Source organism: Puntigrus tetrazona, chromosome 4 (genome assembly GCF_018831695.1).
Source record: "Puntigrus tetrazona isolate hp1 chromosome 4, ASM1883169v1, whole genome shotgun sequence".
Taxonomy (NCBI): domain Eukaryota; kingdom Metazoa; phylum Chordata; class Actinopteri; order Cypriniformes; family Cyprinidae; genus Puntigrus; species Puntigrus tetrazona.
The window spans coordinates 23,168,071-23,187,114 of record NC_056702.1 but is presented as its reverse complement, the minus strand read 5'-3'; the positions used below and the strand labels follow the sequence as shown (position 1 = coordinate 23,187,114).

Sequence of the window (19,044 nt, the reverse complement as noted above, 5' to 3'; positions counted from 1 at the left end):
TTTGAGTCAAATTCTTATATTTAATCAGTGAATTAGAATAGCTAATTACAACAACAAATGAAGTCATTATCAATAAAATTCATCTTTGAAGCCGCATCTGAAGTGTTAGATGTGTGTACATACTTTAGTGCAGAAATTTCAAATGTATAAAAGTTTTGACATTAATCATAAAACGCTGAATACTGATTTTTTTATTATTTTAATTATAAAAGATAATTTGAATGTGAAATTAACACGTGATTTTTTTCCCTTTCACGTAAATCAATTTGTATTGCATTTGTGTATGAGATAAGATGTATTGCATTAGATTTCTGTTCACTATATATTTTTTTGCTCAGAATCCGACACAATGTTTTTTTTTTTTTTATATCAAACTACATTTATTTCACCAATAACTCTACCTTGACCTTGTTTTTAATAACTCTACCAGTAACGTTTTAAATGTTTTACTCTCTTATGAACTTTTATTCTGGTTTGGAGACGTGACGCCACAAGGCTGCGATCCAGCATCTGTTGTGATTCTACTGAAGACAGGGTTTTTTTAATCCAGTCCATTAAAGCAATTTTTACAACGATGCAAACAAGTTCGAGAATGAATTAAAGATATGCACTACCTTAAACTCCATCCAACAGGAATGGCAATATTTGGAGCAAAACAAGCATATGACCCGAGGACCGCTTCAGTTTATTGTCATTGGAAGCTATGTTCTGTATGCAATAGGACAAGGCCTATCTCTAGAGTCTTGAGGAGAACAAGGGACGCCAAGGATATCAGCATCGAAAGCCTCTAGGAACAGTCCCGAAATAACAATTGTTTCAACATGCGCTAAAGTTTCAAGGAAGCAACGACCTCAAGATTACATTCATATACGTATCTTGAGGTGTTGGATTGAGTTGAAGTTCAGTAACACTGCTCATTTTTGCTCAGTTTCGCCAACAAAAATAGACCGAATCAGCTTTTTGAACAAATCTGTCGAATAAATGATTCAATGATTCACTCTTTAACAATCAAATACTTTGCTTCTGAATGAACCATTTGTTTGAACGAATCGTTTTAATAGGAAATGTATAAAATATCTAAATGGAACATCATCAGTTTGGGATATTAAAGAAAAATCAACAATTCTACAAATATATCCCAAATAAATCACATAGAGATCCATTTCCTCAGAGAAACAATGCCTCGGTTCAGTTTACACCCAAGTCTTTCAGGAATTCCACAGTAGATAGATTACAATAATCTAGAAATGAGGTATATTTGAAATATTTAAAATTTTGGGCAAACAAAAACAAACATTCTAGGTGTATATGATTTTCTTTTTTCAGGCAAACACAATCACACAAAGTTTTAATAAAATATATTCTCACTCTTCCAAACTTTATAATGGCAGTGAATGGTGGATAAGATTATAAAAGGCCAAAAAAAGCGAATCCTTTTTTACAATATACTTCACATGGCTCCAGGGGGTAATAATGGCATTCTGACACTAACCTTATTTATTGTTATTGAGAAACAAGGGCTTGCTAAACTTTATTATTATTCAACTCAAATCTTATCAAGTTAAATATTTCTAATGACATTTACAACTTTTGAACAATGGATGCCAACAATGGACAGAGAGCAGAAGGAAGATGAAGAAGAGGAGCAAGGAGAGTCATCTCTGATGAGATTAGGGCAACACTTTTTGATCATGTGATCAACCACCGTTTGACCATAAGAGAGGCTAGGCTGAGAGTCCAGCCCAACTTAATTTAAAGTGGCGTCCATAATTCAAACCTATGCAACTAATGATTATTTTAGCATCACAGTAAAGAACAGTAAAATACGTATGACTGGATAGTATTGGATAAACATCTGTAACTCTAAGCCAACCATTTACGCACTGCATTGAATGAATGAGGTTGGTTATCATGCTGTACTACATTTTTTTGTAAATTGTTTACAGTTTCTATGTTGAATACATACTGTGCTTCAATTCTGTACAGAGCGGAAAGGCAAAGACATAATAAGAGGACACTTATTTACAGATGTGCAAGAAACTGCAATTATAAACACGGTGAGAGTAGTCTGTCCCGGGTCCAAAAAACGATCTAGTATGCCATCTTGCATTATGGTCGACTCCTCACACTACACCAAGATAAGTGGTTCTCTAAGCTGAAGAGAGCACACTTTTCTAACTCCACAGGGTAGGGAGGAAGAATTCGATATTTGTAAGCTTTGCCTCTGCACCAAAGCGAACCAAGCGAAAACAAAGACATGACTTGGGATCCTGAGCATCAGCCCTCCGTTCTCCCTAGGAACTATGAAGTACCGGCTATAGAACCTGGATTCTCTTAGATGAAGAGGGACCACTGCCCTCAAAAGAGTATTTACTTCTTGATCCATAACCATAGTCAGAGCTCGGGGGCCACCAGGGTGGGGCAATGAGCAGGACCCACTAAACCACACTTGGCAGTAGCCAATAATATACTAAGGGAACCAGTCACTAGAGACTGGCCTCTGGTTTTCCCAGAGTGGCTACGTTCCCGGGAATGCAAAGGAGCTGAGAGGCTCAGAGTAAGCCCGTCTACAACCTGTCCAACAGATCCAAATGCATTCCTCACATGCTCAATCGCCGCCGTGCCTCAACAGCAGCAGGAGAGAACTGCAAGCTCACAAGATACACTCCTTGGTGCATCTCTGAAGCCGAAGCATTTACAGTTTTTCAGAATATAAAGCATGATCAGCCCCTCCAGAGCTGACAGCGCGAGCGCCAGCTCTTTATGCTGCTTGTAGTAAATTAATTCATAATAATGGCAGTTAAAGACATTAACTTGGCAGACAAAACACAAGACACTTCTCTTTTCAATATAAATATGGCTTTATTGGATAAGACACATAAACTAACACATAAACACACTCATTCATATGAGTTGAAGGAACAGAGAGAAAGTGTGTTCAAGAGAATGAAAATGTGAAATCCCAAGTTTACAGCAATGTGGGAAATTGCATAGACCTGAACAACCATCAATCACATGATTAACCCTCACATTGAGTTCCTCAATGAGGTTAAGATCGAAGGATCCCTGCGTGTTAAGACATTGATAGCCTAATAAAACATAAATGATGTCTCTTACTGAAACGTGTAATAGAAACCCATGAAAGATGTATGTTATTAAAAAGATTTACAGCTATTTCTGGACTATGGGTCGCCATTATTTTACAGTACAGTGCACAGTACATTCTGTGTCAATGATGTCAAATGGTTGCACTTGGTGACTTTTAACTGCAACACTAATCAGAAAAAACAGTCCTGAAAATAAAATTCTGATAAGATACCATAGTGTCAATTTTTGGTTGTGATTTTCAATCAAAGAGCAAGAGGAGAAACAACATATATCCTAGCCTTTTTCCGTAGCAATAAGAGTCTGTCATAAATATGTGCTCTTGCAGAGTACAATATTGGACATGATTTCTAGAACACGAATATGATACATTTGGCCAAGGATTGGTTGGAAAAAACATTTCAAAGGTGGGAAATTGAAGATCACGCATACCAAACAATAGTTTGTTATGCGTATGAGTTATTCCAAATACATTAACAATTAGCGATTAGCATGTGATAGTTAAACATGTGGGTTACATATAATATGCAGTTATGCATATAAGTGATTAAAGTCTTTTTAAGATGATTTTGAGCATGCATGTGGATGAAAACAAAATTAGTTCTGTGCAAACCAAAGGTTAAAAGTTCTGTGTTCTGAGTGGGGGGATGGAGATGCATCCAACAGATTCTTTTTTATTATTTTACCCATGTTATGTTGATGATGTGCTGTGTTTTTGACCATGAATCTTGGTTACTTGGCCTAAAAGTGAAAATCTTCTTCCTGAATTGAAATGTTTGTGTTAATGTTGCAAGCCTCTTTGTGGAACTCGACCCTGATTGTCTAATTCACACCGATTCCCTACAACTCTGCTCAGTCTCTTCTGATTCATCGACACAGTTTCACTGATGAGCCAGAATAATAAAGATAAAACCCAGGACAGAGGGTCTGAGTGAATGTGGTCTGGACTGTGTGTAAATGTGTCATTGTGTCAGAGATGTTGTAGAAGGACAGAGTTCCTGCGCTCTCATCCACATACACCCCTACTTTATAGATATCATCATACACTCCTGTTCTTCTGCTGATGCTGATGGGCTTCACAGAGAGATCAGTCATTATGTTATTGTGTCTGAATGAGTATCTGTGAGGAGTGCAGCGCAAACTCCAGGACTGATCATTACGTCCAAACACACACTCTGCACCCTCTCCCTTCCTGCTGATGTTCTTATATAACACTGATACAGACACAGTATCTCTGCTCCACTCGGTCTCCCAGTAACAGCGTCCACACACACTCTCTCTACACAACACCTGAGGCACACAATCAAATCTGTCTGGATGATCAGGATACGACTGAGACTGAGACACACCTGTCACCTCTCTGTTCTCCTCAGACAGACTGAGTTTAGTGTGTGCTGTGTTTGGATCCAGTGTGAAAAAACACTCATCTGAACACAAGAACAGAGACATTAATAACACAACAATCACTGCAGGTGTGTGTGTGTGTGTTATGGGGACCAAATGTCTCCACAAGGATAGGAATACCAGTAAATTTTGACCTTGTGGGGACATTTTTTAAACAAACAAAACTTATAGGATCTAATGTTTTGAAAATCAAAAATTGGCAATAATTTCTGGTAAGTGGTAGGTTTCAGTGTAGAAAATAACATATGCAGTCTGTACAGTATAAAAACATTATGCTTATGAAAAGTCCCCATAAAACATGGAAACACAACGTGTGTGTGTGTGTGTGTGTGTGTGTGTAGACGTACATTTCTTCAGTCCTGCTGTAATCCTGGATTCTCCTCCATGGTCCACACTAGAAAACACACAGAGACACAATCAGTCAGGAAACAAGATAAAAGACAGATTTCAAAATTATTGTATAAAAGGCAGATCAGGAGATTGCCTAGGTCCTCTAGCTTTGAGAATGGGCTTCCATAACCGTCACATCTCCTATACGCCAGTCCACCAGTCAAGAAGCGCAGAAATACTAGCTTCACTGGATATACAGTAGTTAAAGTTTATACTAATTAACTTATTCCCCACCATTCACATGATATCTCATCAATTAAGAGACAATGCTTCCCCACCTCTACGGGTCTCTGGGTGTGTTTATTCAGGAGACCCACAGTGATTGGAGGAGGGGTAGTGGTATTGTTTATTCCTGTCTCTTTTGAGGTAAAACAGTAAGTTCCTGGTAGACGGTGAAGGTGAATTCATTTTTGATTTGTTATTTAAATTAGTTTTTATTTCTCTCTTTCTTACACATAATCTCTCTCGGATTGGCAATATCTGAGAAAAGGGTTTAGCAACGTCTGGTGGTGTAAGCAGCTAAGTCCACTACTTTAAGCTGCTGAGGGATGCTGGTCGGTGCTTGTAAATGGACGCGCACTCTTACATTTATATTAAATAGAATGTCCACACAAGATATTAAAATGCTCATGGTTGTCGATTTATTTTACCCGTTCCTGGTCTTCATTTCCATATGGCAAGAATCCAAACAAACAGTCAATAAATCCACCTGTCCATCACCTTACAACTTGTATCGCGTGGTACAAACTACTTAGCGTAGCGGTCAAAAACTGTGTGCACCTTCCTCCAGCAACACCTGTCACCTGAGGGAAGGTTCCCACCTATATACTGTGCCCAACCCACCAAGAGTGACCCCTACTGGACACACATGCACACAATCCAAAGCAAACCCATAAAATGGCTCTTACATACCAGCCCCTAATTGGGATGGATCAACATACCAATTCCACACACATAACAAAGAGCCATACACAAATACAAATAGTGAGTACAATGTATACATAAACTCATAATAACACCTCTTAAACCGTAGACTCGTGTAAAAGCAAAGTTTTGCTACAGGCCTATGAACCACACTTGTCTTAGTTTGTAAACGCACAGAGCGCACCAACCCATTCTTGTCAGGGAATGTTTCACAACTCTTCCAAGTGGCCAGGATCCTCGCGGTGCCGTTGGATCCATAATAGCCACAATATCTCCAGACTTTAGGCTATTTTTAACCTTGTTCCATTTCTGCCTCTCCTGCAACAAAGGTAGATATTCCCTCACCCATCTCTTCCAAAAAAGGTCTGAAATATACTGAACCTGTTTCCACCTTCTTTTTATATACAAATCATGAACATCAAACAACCCAGGAGATAGGGACGGTTTTCCCTTAAGCAACAAAATATGATTGGGAGTAAGAGCTTCAAGATCCATTGGATCGTCAGACAATCTGGTGATTGGTCGATCATTCAAGATCGCCTCTGTTTCACACAAAACGGTATGCAAACTGTCATCATCAAGCGTCTGCTGTTGGAGAACTGCAGTGAGGATCTTCCTCAACATGCGGATGACCCGTTCCCATACCCCACCATAATGAGATCCAGCTGGAGGATTGAAACTCCACTTAATGCCTTTCTTACACAAGGCTCCTTGAATCCTATCCTGATTTAATGAAGAAAGTGCCTCCCGAAGTTCCCTCTCTGCTCCTATAAAATTTGTGCCATTATCTGAAAGAAGATGCTCCACTTGCCCTCTTCTACTGATAAAACGGCGCAGAGCATTAATACAAGCGTCTGTGTCAAGAGAATTGGCCATTTCAAGGTGAACAGCTCTACTAGCCAGACAGGTGAAGATGACACCATAGCGTTTCACTATGCCTCTTCCTCTCTTCACCTCTACTGGTCCAAAATAATCAACGCCCGTGTTGGTAAACGGCGGATTGTCTGGCAGTATTCTCTCCTTAGGCAGATCAGCCATCTTCTGCCCCATCATCCTCCCATTATATTTTTTACAGAAACAACATTCTGCTACGATCCTCCTAACAGCTGAGGTGGCACCAGTAACCCAATATCTTCTTCTCAATGCAGACAAAATGTGATTACGCCCACTATGACCAAGCTGTTGATGTAAATCTTTCAATATGAGGGTAGCCACATGCTGATCTTTAGTGAGGATTAATGGATGTTTTATGTCTTCTGGTAACGAACCCCGTGTTAGCCGACCTCCAACTCTCAGAAGCCCATTATCCAACCATGGATCCAATTTATAGATGGCACTCTGTTTGCTCACTGTATTTTTTACAGAAGACAAAGCAGCGATCTCCTCAGGGAATCTTTGCTGTTGACAATAGCAAATTATAGCCATTTCGGCTTCCATAAGATCCTCTGCACACAAGGTTTGTCCTGTTGTAGTTATTTGATTCCCTTGCAACCAAGTATTCTGCTTGTTAACATCAGAAATATCTAACTCCTTTTTCTTACGAATCCTTCCCAACAACATCCTCTTCAACTTAAGCAACCAGGCAACTGATACTCGTAGTCTCCTCCAGTCTGAAAAGTAAGACATCAACCTATTTATACTCTGCAAAGAGCCTTGAGTATTCACCACATTCACATAAGCTTCCTTCTTGACCTCAAGGTCATCAACCTCTACTGAAGTATTCACCATATTTACAGGCCAATCTTCTTCTGATTTATACAAAAACTTAGGTCCCTCTATCCATCGGTTGTTCTTGATAAAATCTCCAGCCCACAGTCCTCTGGATGCATCATCAGCTGGATTCTCCTTTGTACCAACATATCGCCACTGTGATGTCTTTGTGGCTTCCCTGATGATAGAAACTCTGTTGGCAACAAAAGTATGAAATCGCTTGTCCTCATTCATGATATACTTTAGCACAGATGTGCTGTCTGTCCAGAAAACTGATTCTTGCAGCTGGAGCCTCAGCTCTTTCTTTAGCATCAGATCAACACGGACAGCGAGAACAGCTGCAGTTAGCTCCAAACGGGGAACAGTGATGGCCTTTAAAGGTGTTACTCGGGCCTTACCCATGAGGAAGGAAACGTGAATGTCACCATTACTATTCTGAATTCTAAGGTAAGTGACTGTTCCATATCCTTGTTCGCTTGCATCTGAAAAATTATGAAGCTGCACATGTATATCAGATCTACAAATCATGGGCTTAACGCATCTCTCCACCCTAAATTCAGGAAGTGCATTCAGTTTCTTCAACCACTGTGTCCAACTGCACAAAATTTCAACGGGCACTGCCTCATCCCATCCAAAGTTCCTCCGCATAGTTCCTGTAGCATGATCTTGCAGGTAGCACAACTGGTGCCAAAAACCCAAGTGGATCGTATACTGAACTGGCCACTGACAACATGCCACGTCTTGTGCAGGACTTCTCCTGAATCTCCATTTTAAACTTAAATGAATCAGTTTCCGCGCACCACAATAACCCAAGAACTCGCTCAACAGGCAGGCTGTCCTTGTCCAGATCTAGCTCCTTCCACTCTTTGGCTCGACACTCCTCGGGAAGGATTTGCAGGACAGTGCGCCTGTTGCTGATCTATTTTGTCAGAGTAAACCCTCCTTGCTGACAGAGATTAGAAAGGTCTTGAATTAAGGAAACTGCTGCTTCTTCCGATGCCACACTCTTAAGGCAATCATCCACATAAAAATTCTCTTTGAGAGTTTGAACAACCTCTTTCTGAAAATCCCATTGATGATCATCTGCTGTTTTTCTCAACGCAAAAACCAGCACAACTTGGAGAGGAGACAGCTCCAAAAAGATGGACAGTCATGCGAAACACTGACACTTCCTTTGTAAAATCTCCGTTCTGCCACCACAAAAACGGAGGAAATCCCTGTCCACTTCTGCCACCTTAACCTGATGAAACATTGCCTGAATGTCTCCCATGACAGCCACTGACTCCTGTCTAAATCTCAGGAGGACACCAAGTAATGTGCTTGTAAGATTGGGACCTTGAAGAAGGACTTGATTTAATGATGTTCCTTTAAATGCCGCACCACAATCAAAACCACCCGCAGGTTCCTTTCCTGGGATGACGTACACCATGGTGAGGAATATACCATACCTTACCACTTTCTCCTTTCAGCTGCTGAGTAGGCACTTGCTCTGCATGTCCTTTATCAATCATCTCTTTGACGAATACTACATACTCCTGATAAAACTGAAAATCTCTCTGAAATCTCCTCTTCAACCCAAGAATCCGTTGCTTTGCCAAAGGAAAGTTATTAGGAAAATACACATTTTCCTTTTAAATGGCAGCTTCAAAGTATACTGACTGCCCTCAAGCTTGACCGAACTTTCTGCAATCTCCAAGAATCTGATATCCTCTCTTGACAAGCCTTGTTCTTCCACAGCCCTCTCATTGAAGTCATGATTATATTGTTTACGCAGCATCTCCTCCAGTCTACACACAGAAATCCTGTTTACCACTGCAGAACAATCTTCACCTTCAAAGCTGCCTGCATTTAAAGGACCATTGATGACCCAACCTAACGCTGTTCTTATGGCATAAGGACCATCCCCACGGCTATTTATAACTTCCAAGGCTCCAACATCCTAGGCACATTACTCCCAATCAACAACTCAACATTAGCCTTTATATGGGGAACTTTAACCTTTTCCAGGTAAGGCCACTTGGACAAATCTCCTTCAGACACGATATTGTCAGAACTTACAGGCATTTGTTTCTGTGTAAGTGTTTGGGGAAGCTGATAGAAGATACTACCATCAATAGCAGATACTTCCAAATCTGATAATACATATGCAGGTACAACCTTTTCCTGTCCCATAGTTTGTAACAGAAACTGAGTTTTCTACCAGAAATATTAAGCCGCTTCATAAGGCTTTCAGTGCAAAAAGGTCGCCGAACTGCCAGGATCCAAGAATGCATAGGTTTGGACTATCTGCTTTCCTTTGCCAGTCTTAACTTGCACTGGCAAAATAGAAAGAAAACAACGATCCTTTCCAGCCCCTGTATGACCACATGTTTCAGTAGATCCCAGAAACCTACATGCCTCTGACTCCTTGGAGGCTATGTCCAAGTTGGCCATATTTCTGTCTATATGGAGCACAGTAGGATGTTGCTGACTACATATCCTACAAGTCAGCCGCTTACCACAGTTACGACTCATGTGCCCGATACTTAAGCAACCAAAGCAAAGCTCTTTCTCTTTTAGAAACTCCATCTTTTCTTTGTGCTTCTTGCTTTTAAATTGTAGACAGTTTTCCAATGTATGATACTTAGCACACCACACACATAATGGAATTACTTCAGAATTACTTGATTGCAATTCTGTTCTTATATTCTTAGTAATTTCCCCAAATTCTACAGGTGCAACAGTAGTGGCAAAGATGTTTCCTTTAATTCTACCCTCTGAACGTAATTTTGGCTGATTAACAGGCCTCATACTAGTTGGCAAATCTCTAATATCACCAAACAAAGGATCCATTAGGATGCCAACCTGTCTTTCAATAAATTGAACAAGATCTTTGAACAATGCTCTGCACTGAGTAGTTTCCAAAATGTTATGTGCAACAGATCTCCACCGTTCTCGGAGCTTGAATGGAAATTTAGCTATAATGGCTCTCATATTGCTTGGCATATCCAACTCCTGAAGGTACTGCAATTCTTCAGTGACATTGCAACAACCACGCAAAAAGAGGGCATAGGACTGCAAAGCATTAACATCCTCCCCTTTTATTGAGGGCCAAGACAAGGCTCTATCCAAATAAGCAGTGGCAATCTTATACACATTACCAAAATGTTCCTGCAATAACTCTTTTGCCTTTGCATAACCCAAATCATTGGTCATGTGAAGACAACTGCGGACCAGCTCCTAGGCTGTCCCTGGTAAACTGTTCCAGATAATATAAGCAATCACTATGACTTGCCTTCTCCTCCACTCCCTTTTCAAACGCCTTAATAAATGAAACATACTGAAGAGGATCTCTCCATCAAACAAGGGAATATCTCTTGCTGGTAAGGTTGAACAATGTTGCTGTTGGACAAGAGCTGCTGTTATTTCATTTTGTCTTTGCATTATAGCAACAATGTCACCACACTGACTCCTGGCTTGTGGCTGACAACTTACATAAGATGCATGATGTTCATGAGACTGGACTGACACAGGCTGAGACATCCTTTCAGATGCAGGAGGTACATAAAGTTGAACTGATGTAGGCTGAAAAATCCTATTGGATGCAAGAGGTCCATGAGGTTGAACTGATGTCTTTCCTAGTATATGCTGGGAATTTCGTCTTTCTAAATCAGCACATTCCTGCAAAGACTGTTGACGAATGTCCTGATAAGGTACAGAAGATGCCAAACGAAGATCCACTGCTGATGCTTGCTTTTCCATTCTACTACAGACGGCTGATTTAAACTCCTCTGCCATTGGATTCACGGTAATTGAGAATGTCTTTTCCTTTCCAACTTAGAATGTGTATTATAGGAGGCCTTGAAACACTGCGACTTTCAGAGGCCTGTAATACTGCAGGTTTAGCAGTAGATTCTGCTAGCATTGCATCCAACTCGAGTTGCTCCTTTTCCTCTTTATCATCTGCTCTTGCTCCTCCAAAGCATGTTTTTCCTTTAATGCTGCCATACGAGCAAGCAGCGCAGCCTTATCTGCCTCAGCTATAACTCTGGCAGAAGAAACACTGCTGCATGCACTTACTTTACTTGAACATCTAGTACCAACATTTGAAATACTGTCATGTGGACCAACCCCATCAAACTTGTCCTGCATGACCTCATTTAAAATAGGCCTAACTTCATTTTCAGTACCTGATACCCACATTTTAACTTCAGAAATAAAATCATTATTTCCGATCATTTTCGCTTTAAACCATATATCATGTTTTTCCTTTTCACTTTCAGGTAACAGACCCATCAATGAACCATGAATATCTTTTGCTTCATCACACAAATTTAAAAGATCATCAAAGGCACTTTGTACATCTTTTACATTTCTTTGTTGCATAAGACCTTGCATATTTTTTCTTAAATTAGTAGCTTTAATTAGCACAGATTTTCTATCAATCTGCAACCTTTCAACCTTTGCAACAAATGCTTTATGAGTTAATTTCACAACACGTTTTTCTTTGTCCATTTGAACATCAACGTCATTTAAAACACTCAACTGCTGCGTTTCGATTGGCCTGTGTTCACTTTCAGATGCCTCCATAGTTCACAAAGTCAAACACACGCTCAAACGATAATGAGCCCAGTTCGCAAAGTCAGTTAATTTCTTTTGACAACCAATGCATTGGATTTATGTCCCATATTGTGTGCACACAAAAACATTAAATGGCCATTCAATAAGTAGCGCTACAAACATACCTCTTCACGTTGGGCGCCAATGTTTGAACAGGTTACTCCGCTGATGTTTGTAGAACAGCTCCAATGTCTTTTGTTGCGCTGATAACGATCCAAACCCAAAGAGAAAAACGTGCGTATAATCCTCGCTCGCGCGAACGCTAAGACGTCATGATTGGAAACAGAGTCGATGCAGCTCTTCCAACAATCCACTTGATTCTTTTCGGCAAATGATGAAGCGCCAACGTTACATAAACTAAAGACCGCTCCTTTCAAGACGATAACAGTTTTTTGACTAAATGTAAGCAGCTAAGTCCACTACTTTAAGCTGCTGAGGGATGCTGGTCGGTGCTTGTAAATGGACGCGCACACTTACATTTATATTAACTCGAATGTCCACACAAGATATTAAAATGCTCATGGTTGTAGATTTATTTTACCCATTACTGGTCTTCATTTCCATATGGCAAGAATCCAAACAAACAGTCAATAAATCCACCTGTCCATCACCTTACAACTTGTATCGTGGTACAAACTACTTAGCGTGTGGTCAAAAAACTGTGTGCACCTTCCTCCAGCAACACCTGTCACCTGAGGAAGGTTCCCACCTATATACTGTGCCCAACCCACCAAGAGTGACCCCTACTGGACACACATGCACACAATCCAAAGCAAACCCATAAAATGGCTCTTACAGGTGGTAATCACTCCAGATCAGGTATGAAGATATGTTGTGCCACTACCATGCAGTCAATAACGTTAATAGTTTAACGTTAGCAAACCATAGCAATTTTTACAAACCTTTATTTGCATAACATGACCGTAATTGACCATACATATACATATTAAAGGCTCATTATAATGATTTAAAGGGTTTACTGATAAATGTTTATTAATAAATAATTAGAAAAATCTTTAGCCAAGGGCAGCCCTAAGGTCATGTGAATCAAGGTCAAGTTTTTCAGCCCACAACAATATTAATCAGTAGTTTTTCTGCTTGCTCAGGAGGAAATTAGACAGCAAGTTCCATCTTGGTGGAAATTCCTTTTCTCTCAAGAGTTTCCACCAGTTTCAAGTTTGTGAACCTGAGCGTGAATTCATGCACGCTGATAGACTCGCTGTGACCTGAGCAAGCTTTGCTTCTCTCATATCACTGACATTATCTCTTTGCTCAAGTTTTGCTAACGCGATTGCATCAACAACACTTTTACACAAGATCTGCTTTCCCAGCTGGAAGAACCGAGATAACATCTGACCATTTAACCCTTTATTCATGTCTGGATGTCTTCACAAACCTAAGTGTCTTTTACATCCTCATTGTATTATGCTATGTTGGCAATTATGCTATCATCAATATTTTGACATGCTGGTAACATTACCCACTTAAACATACCACCGCAAGGCTTGTTTTTAATTTGTTGTTTAAGGCTGTCTAAAATGAAACTTGCTGCTTAAGGCTCATCTAGTGTTGGGATTCTGTTTAATTTCATTTCAATTAATTAGTGCAATTCAACCAAAAATGTTTGCCTTCATAATCTTTAATCCAAATAAAATAACACGGCTCTGTAACATGTTTGATACTTAATGTGCAGTGTGTAGAATTTGCCACCATTGGTTATTAACTGCTTTTGCCTAAAATTTGGGCCTTGACCATATGCTGTACTGTATTAAAGGGGCATGCTGCTCTTCTCAGCTGCTTCTCATCTTCTTAAAGGGCATGTTGCCACAGTCTATGCTAGTTCCGAGTCTCTCTGTTCGGGTATTGGGATTTTGCTTGCTTATTTACGTGTTCAGTATAATGTTGTTGCTAGACCTGCTGTTGGTTTAACTATGGTTGTTACTGCAAGTGCTGGTTTTTGGTTAAACTTGCAACAGAAAAACTGATATGTAGCTTCTGTAGCCATGTAATTGTTCTTGAAATATGCTTATGACTCATCTAGTATTGGGAATGCTATAAGTTTTCTCTGACTTCTGCAACATGCAGTGATTAAGCAAGCAACGTGATTGTTGCAAGATATTGAGTATATTGGTAATTTATGCTACACTCACATGGTTGTTGAATATATTGCACGTAACACAAAGTGTCAACGGTACTGTTGGTACTGAGCTTTTAAATGGATGCTGATGTGTTCAGAACTGTTCATTACTTGCTTTGTGGCTGTAGTACACTTGCAAAAACACATGGATTCGCTACAGGAGGCCTTTATTCATCCCCCCGGAACTGAGGAACGTTTTTATTATAGACGGATGCACTTTATTTTGGACTGTTAAAAAAGAAACAACCAGTCACTGCCCTTTTAAAGCTGAGAAGAGCCAGGATATTTTTAATATAACTGATTGAATTCGTCTAAAAAAAGAAAAGACTTACTATTGACTAGTGCTATTTTAAAGGAACTATTTATGTCTAATTTTCAAACTCTCCTAAAGTTAAACAGTTGTGTTTTACTGTTTTTGAATCCATTGACTGAATGTATTCAGTCTTGACTGTAAACTCAACTGTTAAAAAAAGTTAATACAATAGATACACAAAAACACTGAAACCACAACTCCTGATTGACATACTTGTATTTGTTCAGAGAGCAGTTTGGATCCTCCAGTTTTTCAGAGAGCAGCTTCACTCCTGAATCTCCAGGATGATTGTAGCTTAGATCCAGCTCTCTCAGGTGTGAGGGGTTTGAAGTCAGAGCTAAAGACACATAACCACAGCCTTTCTCTGTCAGCATACAGCCAGACAACCTAGGAAAACAACAGTCCATGACATTAGCAAATGTTAGTAAGCAGCTTATTACAAGTAGTGAAAACAATGTAGCTTTTCCTGTAGCTAACAATTTTTTCCAGCAAATAGCGGTGTAGCATGACCAAACGCTTACGTTCCGTTATGTGAACCTGTGAATTTTTTCACAGGACAGAAGCAGTCTTGGCATCTTTTACCAGCTTGCATACTGAAAAAATTAGACAAATTTAGTGGGTGGAGTAAGAAAAACACTCTTTTCATTTACTTCAGTATGGCTGACATGCACATTCATGGAAAATGAGAAATGACACATCATTAATGATCCCCATAACATTCAGCACAAATCTACTTTACAGGCAATGTAGGCATGCTAAGCCTGAGCACAGAGCAGAGTGTTTGCGAGAGGAAAAACAAAACTAAGACATTGAGATATTTCAGATGTGGTGCGAGAAATGCTGAACCCTCAGTGGAGCTGAGCGTAGTGATTATTAAAAGCTCTGAAGCAGCAACAGCTTCCAAGCTCACTCTCTGGACACTTTTTTGTTAATGACTGTCCTATTAACTACATGATTTATCACAGAGTAACAGCTCACTACCAGTTACAAAAGACAACTCTACTTGCTTTTGCATCAATTAATTTCTTATAAATTATCCTTTGACTATGTTCTGGCCTGCCACCTAGTGGTGATCTTTTTTGCCCCTGCCCTGGGCATTCGCCTGCTTTGCTTCTAGCTAGCACTGGCCTGATTGTATGTGTGTATATTCATGTATTTCTATACTCCACAGAGCTATCTATCTTAGACGCTAAGGGTGTCCTACACAAAGAGGCTAGTTATTCTTAAAAATTCAGCAGTTTTGCAGTTTGTTCAGAAACTGTTTTAGACCATTTTGTGTTTTCAATCTCAATACAATCCACATCTACAGACAATTATACAAACATGAAAAATTGCATGTTTTTTTTTGTTCTTACATTGCATTGTAAGCAGAATACACATTTGTTGACAAAATATAATGGTCATTTCTGAAAGCCTTTACTTAATTATTGCATTATATGAAAAAATTACCTCAGTGTCTCCAGCTTGGAGTTTGGACTCTTCAGTCCTTCAGAAAGAAGCTTTACTCCTGAATCCTGTAGGTCATTGTTACTCAGGTCGAGTTCTCTCAGAACAGAGTTTGAGGATTGTAAAACTGACGATAAACTCCCACAAGACTGTGCAGTGAGATTACATATGCAAAATCTGAACAATATGAACAGATTAATTACATTCAGAATTAATCTTAACAGTGTGATTTGAAAAAATTATAATAATATAAAAAAAAAAATTGAAACTCAAACCTTAAAATCTCCAGCTTTGAGTTTGGACTCTTCAGTCCTTCAGAAAGCAGCATCACTCCTGAATCCTGCAGGTCATTGTTACTCAGGTCCAGCTCACTCAGGACACAGTTTAAGGATTGTAGGGCTAAGGACAAACTTTCACAGGAATGAAAAGTGACATTACAGCCACACAGCCTGTGAAGAGAATTAAAAAAATAAAATAAAATAAATCACAGAATCAACTTTGCTCTGTTGCACAGTTAAGATTGTTCTCCCTTTAGATTAGGTCACATAAAATCTGAAAATGTAATTTACTTTGAAAATGAATAGATAAAAAATATTCACAATATTGTTATTGTGGCCACTTCGAAACACCATGAATTATTTATTACAAATTATTTAGATTTTAAATGCATTTAAGTACTTTTCCAATTAACTGGTTAAATGCACCACTATTTTATGTAAACAAGCATGGATGAGAAGCGCACAGCTGAACATAACATCAGTAAGAAAGATTGGTGGAATCTCTTAACTTGTAGAACCGTTTTCTGTATCATCAACACAAGGAAGAAACAAGTGTAAAAAGGATTTAATTAACAAAAGATAAACAAGTAATCAATCACTAAAAAAGCAATAAAATAGTGCATAAATGCAAGTGATTATGTTGGATGTTGCTATATTAGAGCTATGTTATCTGGAGAGATAAACTGTTTCTACTCTAAAAGAAATAAGGTGAAGAACCTTATTGTGCTATATACTGATAAAACACAACAATGCCAAGATCTCTGGAAGAGGTTTAGATAAGTGATAGTTACAGTCCAGTGGCAGTGACTTCATCCACTGGTTGTGCTGGGAACAATGTAGTGTGAAAAGGAGCAGGAATCAGCTTCAACAGCCTTAAACAAAAAGAGCTGGAGTTTCTTGATGATGTATAAATCATTTCAGCATAGTGATTTGAGGACAACAGCTGATCATCAATCACTTTAAGGTTTCTAGCTGTTTTGAAGTTATGGTTGATGAGCCTGACTGGATAGTGAAATTGTGAAGAAATTATGGGTTTATTGAAATCACAAGCAGTTCTTGGTGATGGTCCTTCATCCAGCAAGAAATGTCGGTTAGACATGCGAGCAGCTATTGTCAGATCATCAGGATGGATTGAGAGGTGGAGTTGGGTGACATGAATAGTGCAGCAGTGATATGAAAAGCCATGTTTCTGAAAGACAGAGCCTAGTGAACAGAAGTGGTCCAACATACACACACTGGGTTTCTGTGTGTTATAAGGACCTTTCATAGAAATAGGTATTTTTATATTGTATAAAGTGTACATACTGTCCCCTCTAAGCCTAATCAAAGCCTAGCACATAACCCTAAATTATGTATTTTAACACAGTAATTTAATGATGTTTTTCCTACTGACAGCATGAAACTATACATTTTTCTTTAAACAAACAAACAGTTCAAAGACGCCAATAAGATCTATTAGATATTCGGTACCTGGATTTGTAATGCTCATGAAATCACAAATGGAAAACTGCATTACAAAATTCGAGGCTTTCTAGGATAGTTTTCTCATCAAGTTTTTAGTAGGCATTGCCTGTTCTTGTAGTAAATGCCACTGATACAATCATACCACAGTATAGAAATGAGAAATATCTGCTAGCTATAGTTATGAAACACCTATTTGTCTATACATTTGAACAGAGATACAGTGAAAGTGAAAGTCAAACCTCAGTATGTTCAGATGACAGTGTGAACTCTTCAGTCCATCAGAAAGCAGCTTCACTCCTGAATCCTGCAGGTGATTGCTGCTCAGGTCCAGCTCTGTTAGATGAGATTTAGGTGATTGTAGAGCTGAAGAAACAGTTTCACAGCATGTTTCATCAAGACCACAGCCGTCAAATCTGCCAAAAAAGAATGTTTTAGATATATATTTTTAATTTGTTTGTAATATTGTACTTTTAATTTTTAGATATGTTAAAATATTTCACATATTTTGGTTGTTTAGTAATATAGAACAAAACATTTGATGGAAGAGCAGTCAGTGAAATACTCACAGGGCTTTTCTGCAGCATCTCACAGCTGGAATGAGTCTCTTGTAGTCTGCTTGTTTTGATGTGAACCTCTTCGGGTTGAACTCGTCCAGCACCTTCTCTGACATCAGCAATACATAAGTCAGGACTGTGCACATTGAAGATGAGAGGTATCTTCCTGGATGTTCATTTGAACTAATGTAACTCTGAATTTCCTCATATAATGAATGATCTTTGAGCTCAAGTAAGCAGTAGAACAGGTTGACTGAAGCTTCATCTGAGATATTGTACTTGTTGTGTTTTTGTTTAATGTATTCACTTATTCTCATGATGCTCTCTGTAGTGTCTTCAGTGTGTGTGATCAGGCCCTTAAGCAGGATTTGACTGGATTTCAGTGAAATGCCCAACAGAAACCGCAGGAACAGATCCAGATGTCCTCTCTGACTCTTCATGGCTTTTTCAATGGCCTTCTGTAGTAACTTCTCTAATGTGACATTTTCTTCTGGCCCATCAAAGAAAAACTGAAGCTCTTGTATGTTCTTGTTCAGATAACAGAGAAACACGTGGACTGCAGCGAAGAACTCTTGAACACTCAGATGCACAAAGGTGAAAACCTTTGCTCCATGAAGTCTGCGTTCCTTTTAAAAATCTCAGCGATCATTCCTGTGAACTCAGTTTCTTTACTCGCATTAATACCACATGCTTTTAAATCTTCCTTATAGAACACAATGT

General features: G+C 39.1%; 1 protein-coding gene across 1 annotated transcript; it reads right to left on the bottom strand.

Moving 5' to 3' along the window:
• Positions 1-3,568: 3,568 nt before the first annotated feature.
• LOC122343008 (ribonuclease inhibitor-like) lies at positions 3,569-18,960 on the bottom strand. The gene is made up of 7 exons (XM_043237277.1): positions 18,337-18,960; positions 18,010-18,183; positions 16,304-16,477; positions 16,032-16,205; positions 14,796-14,969; positions 4,857-4,903; positions 3,569-4,532 (listed from the first exon to the last, which is right to left on the bottom strand). Exons 1-7 carry the CDS (start codon positions 18,762-18,764, stop codon positions 3,973-3,975), a joined length of 1,731 nt encoding a protein of 576 aa, XP_043093212.1. The 5' UTR covers positions 18,765-18,960; the 3' UTR covers positions 3,569-3,972.
• Positions 18,961-19,044: the final 84 nt, after the last annotated feature.

Coding starts and splice junctions, on each gene's coding strand:
- LOC122343008 (XM_043237277.1), bottom strand. CDS start 18,764: ATGAAGAGTCAGAGAGGACATCTGGATCTGTTCCTGCGGTTTCTGTTG. Junction 16,478..18,009: donor TGTCATCTGAACATACTGAG/GTTTGACTTTCA, acceptor TTCTCTTCACAG/GCTGTGTGGCTGTAATGTCA. Junction 4,904..14,795: donor TGCTCTCTGAACAAATACAA/GTATGTCAATCA, acceptor TGTGTTTTCTAG/TGTGGACCATGGAGGAGAAT.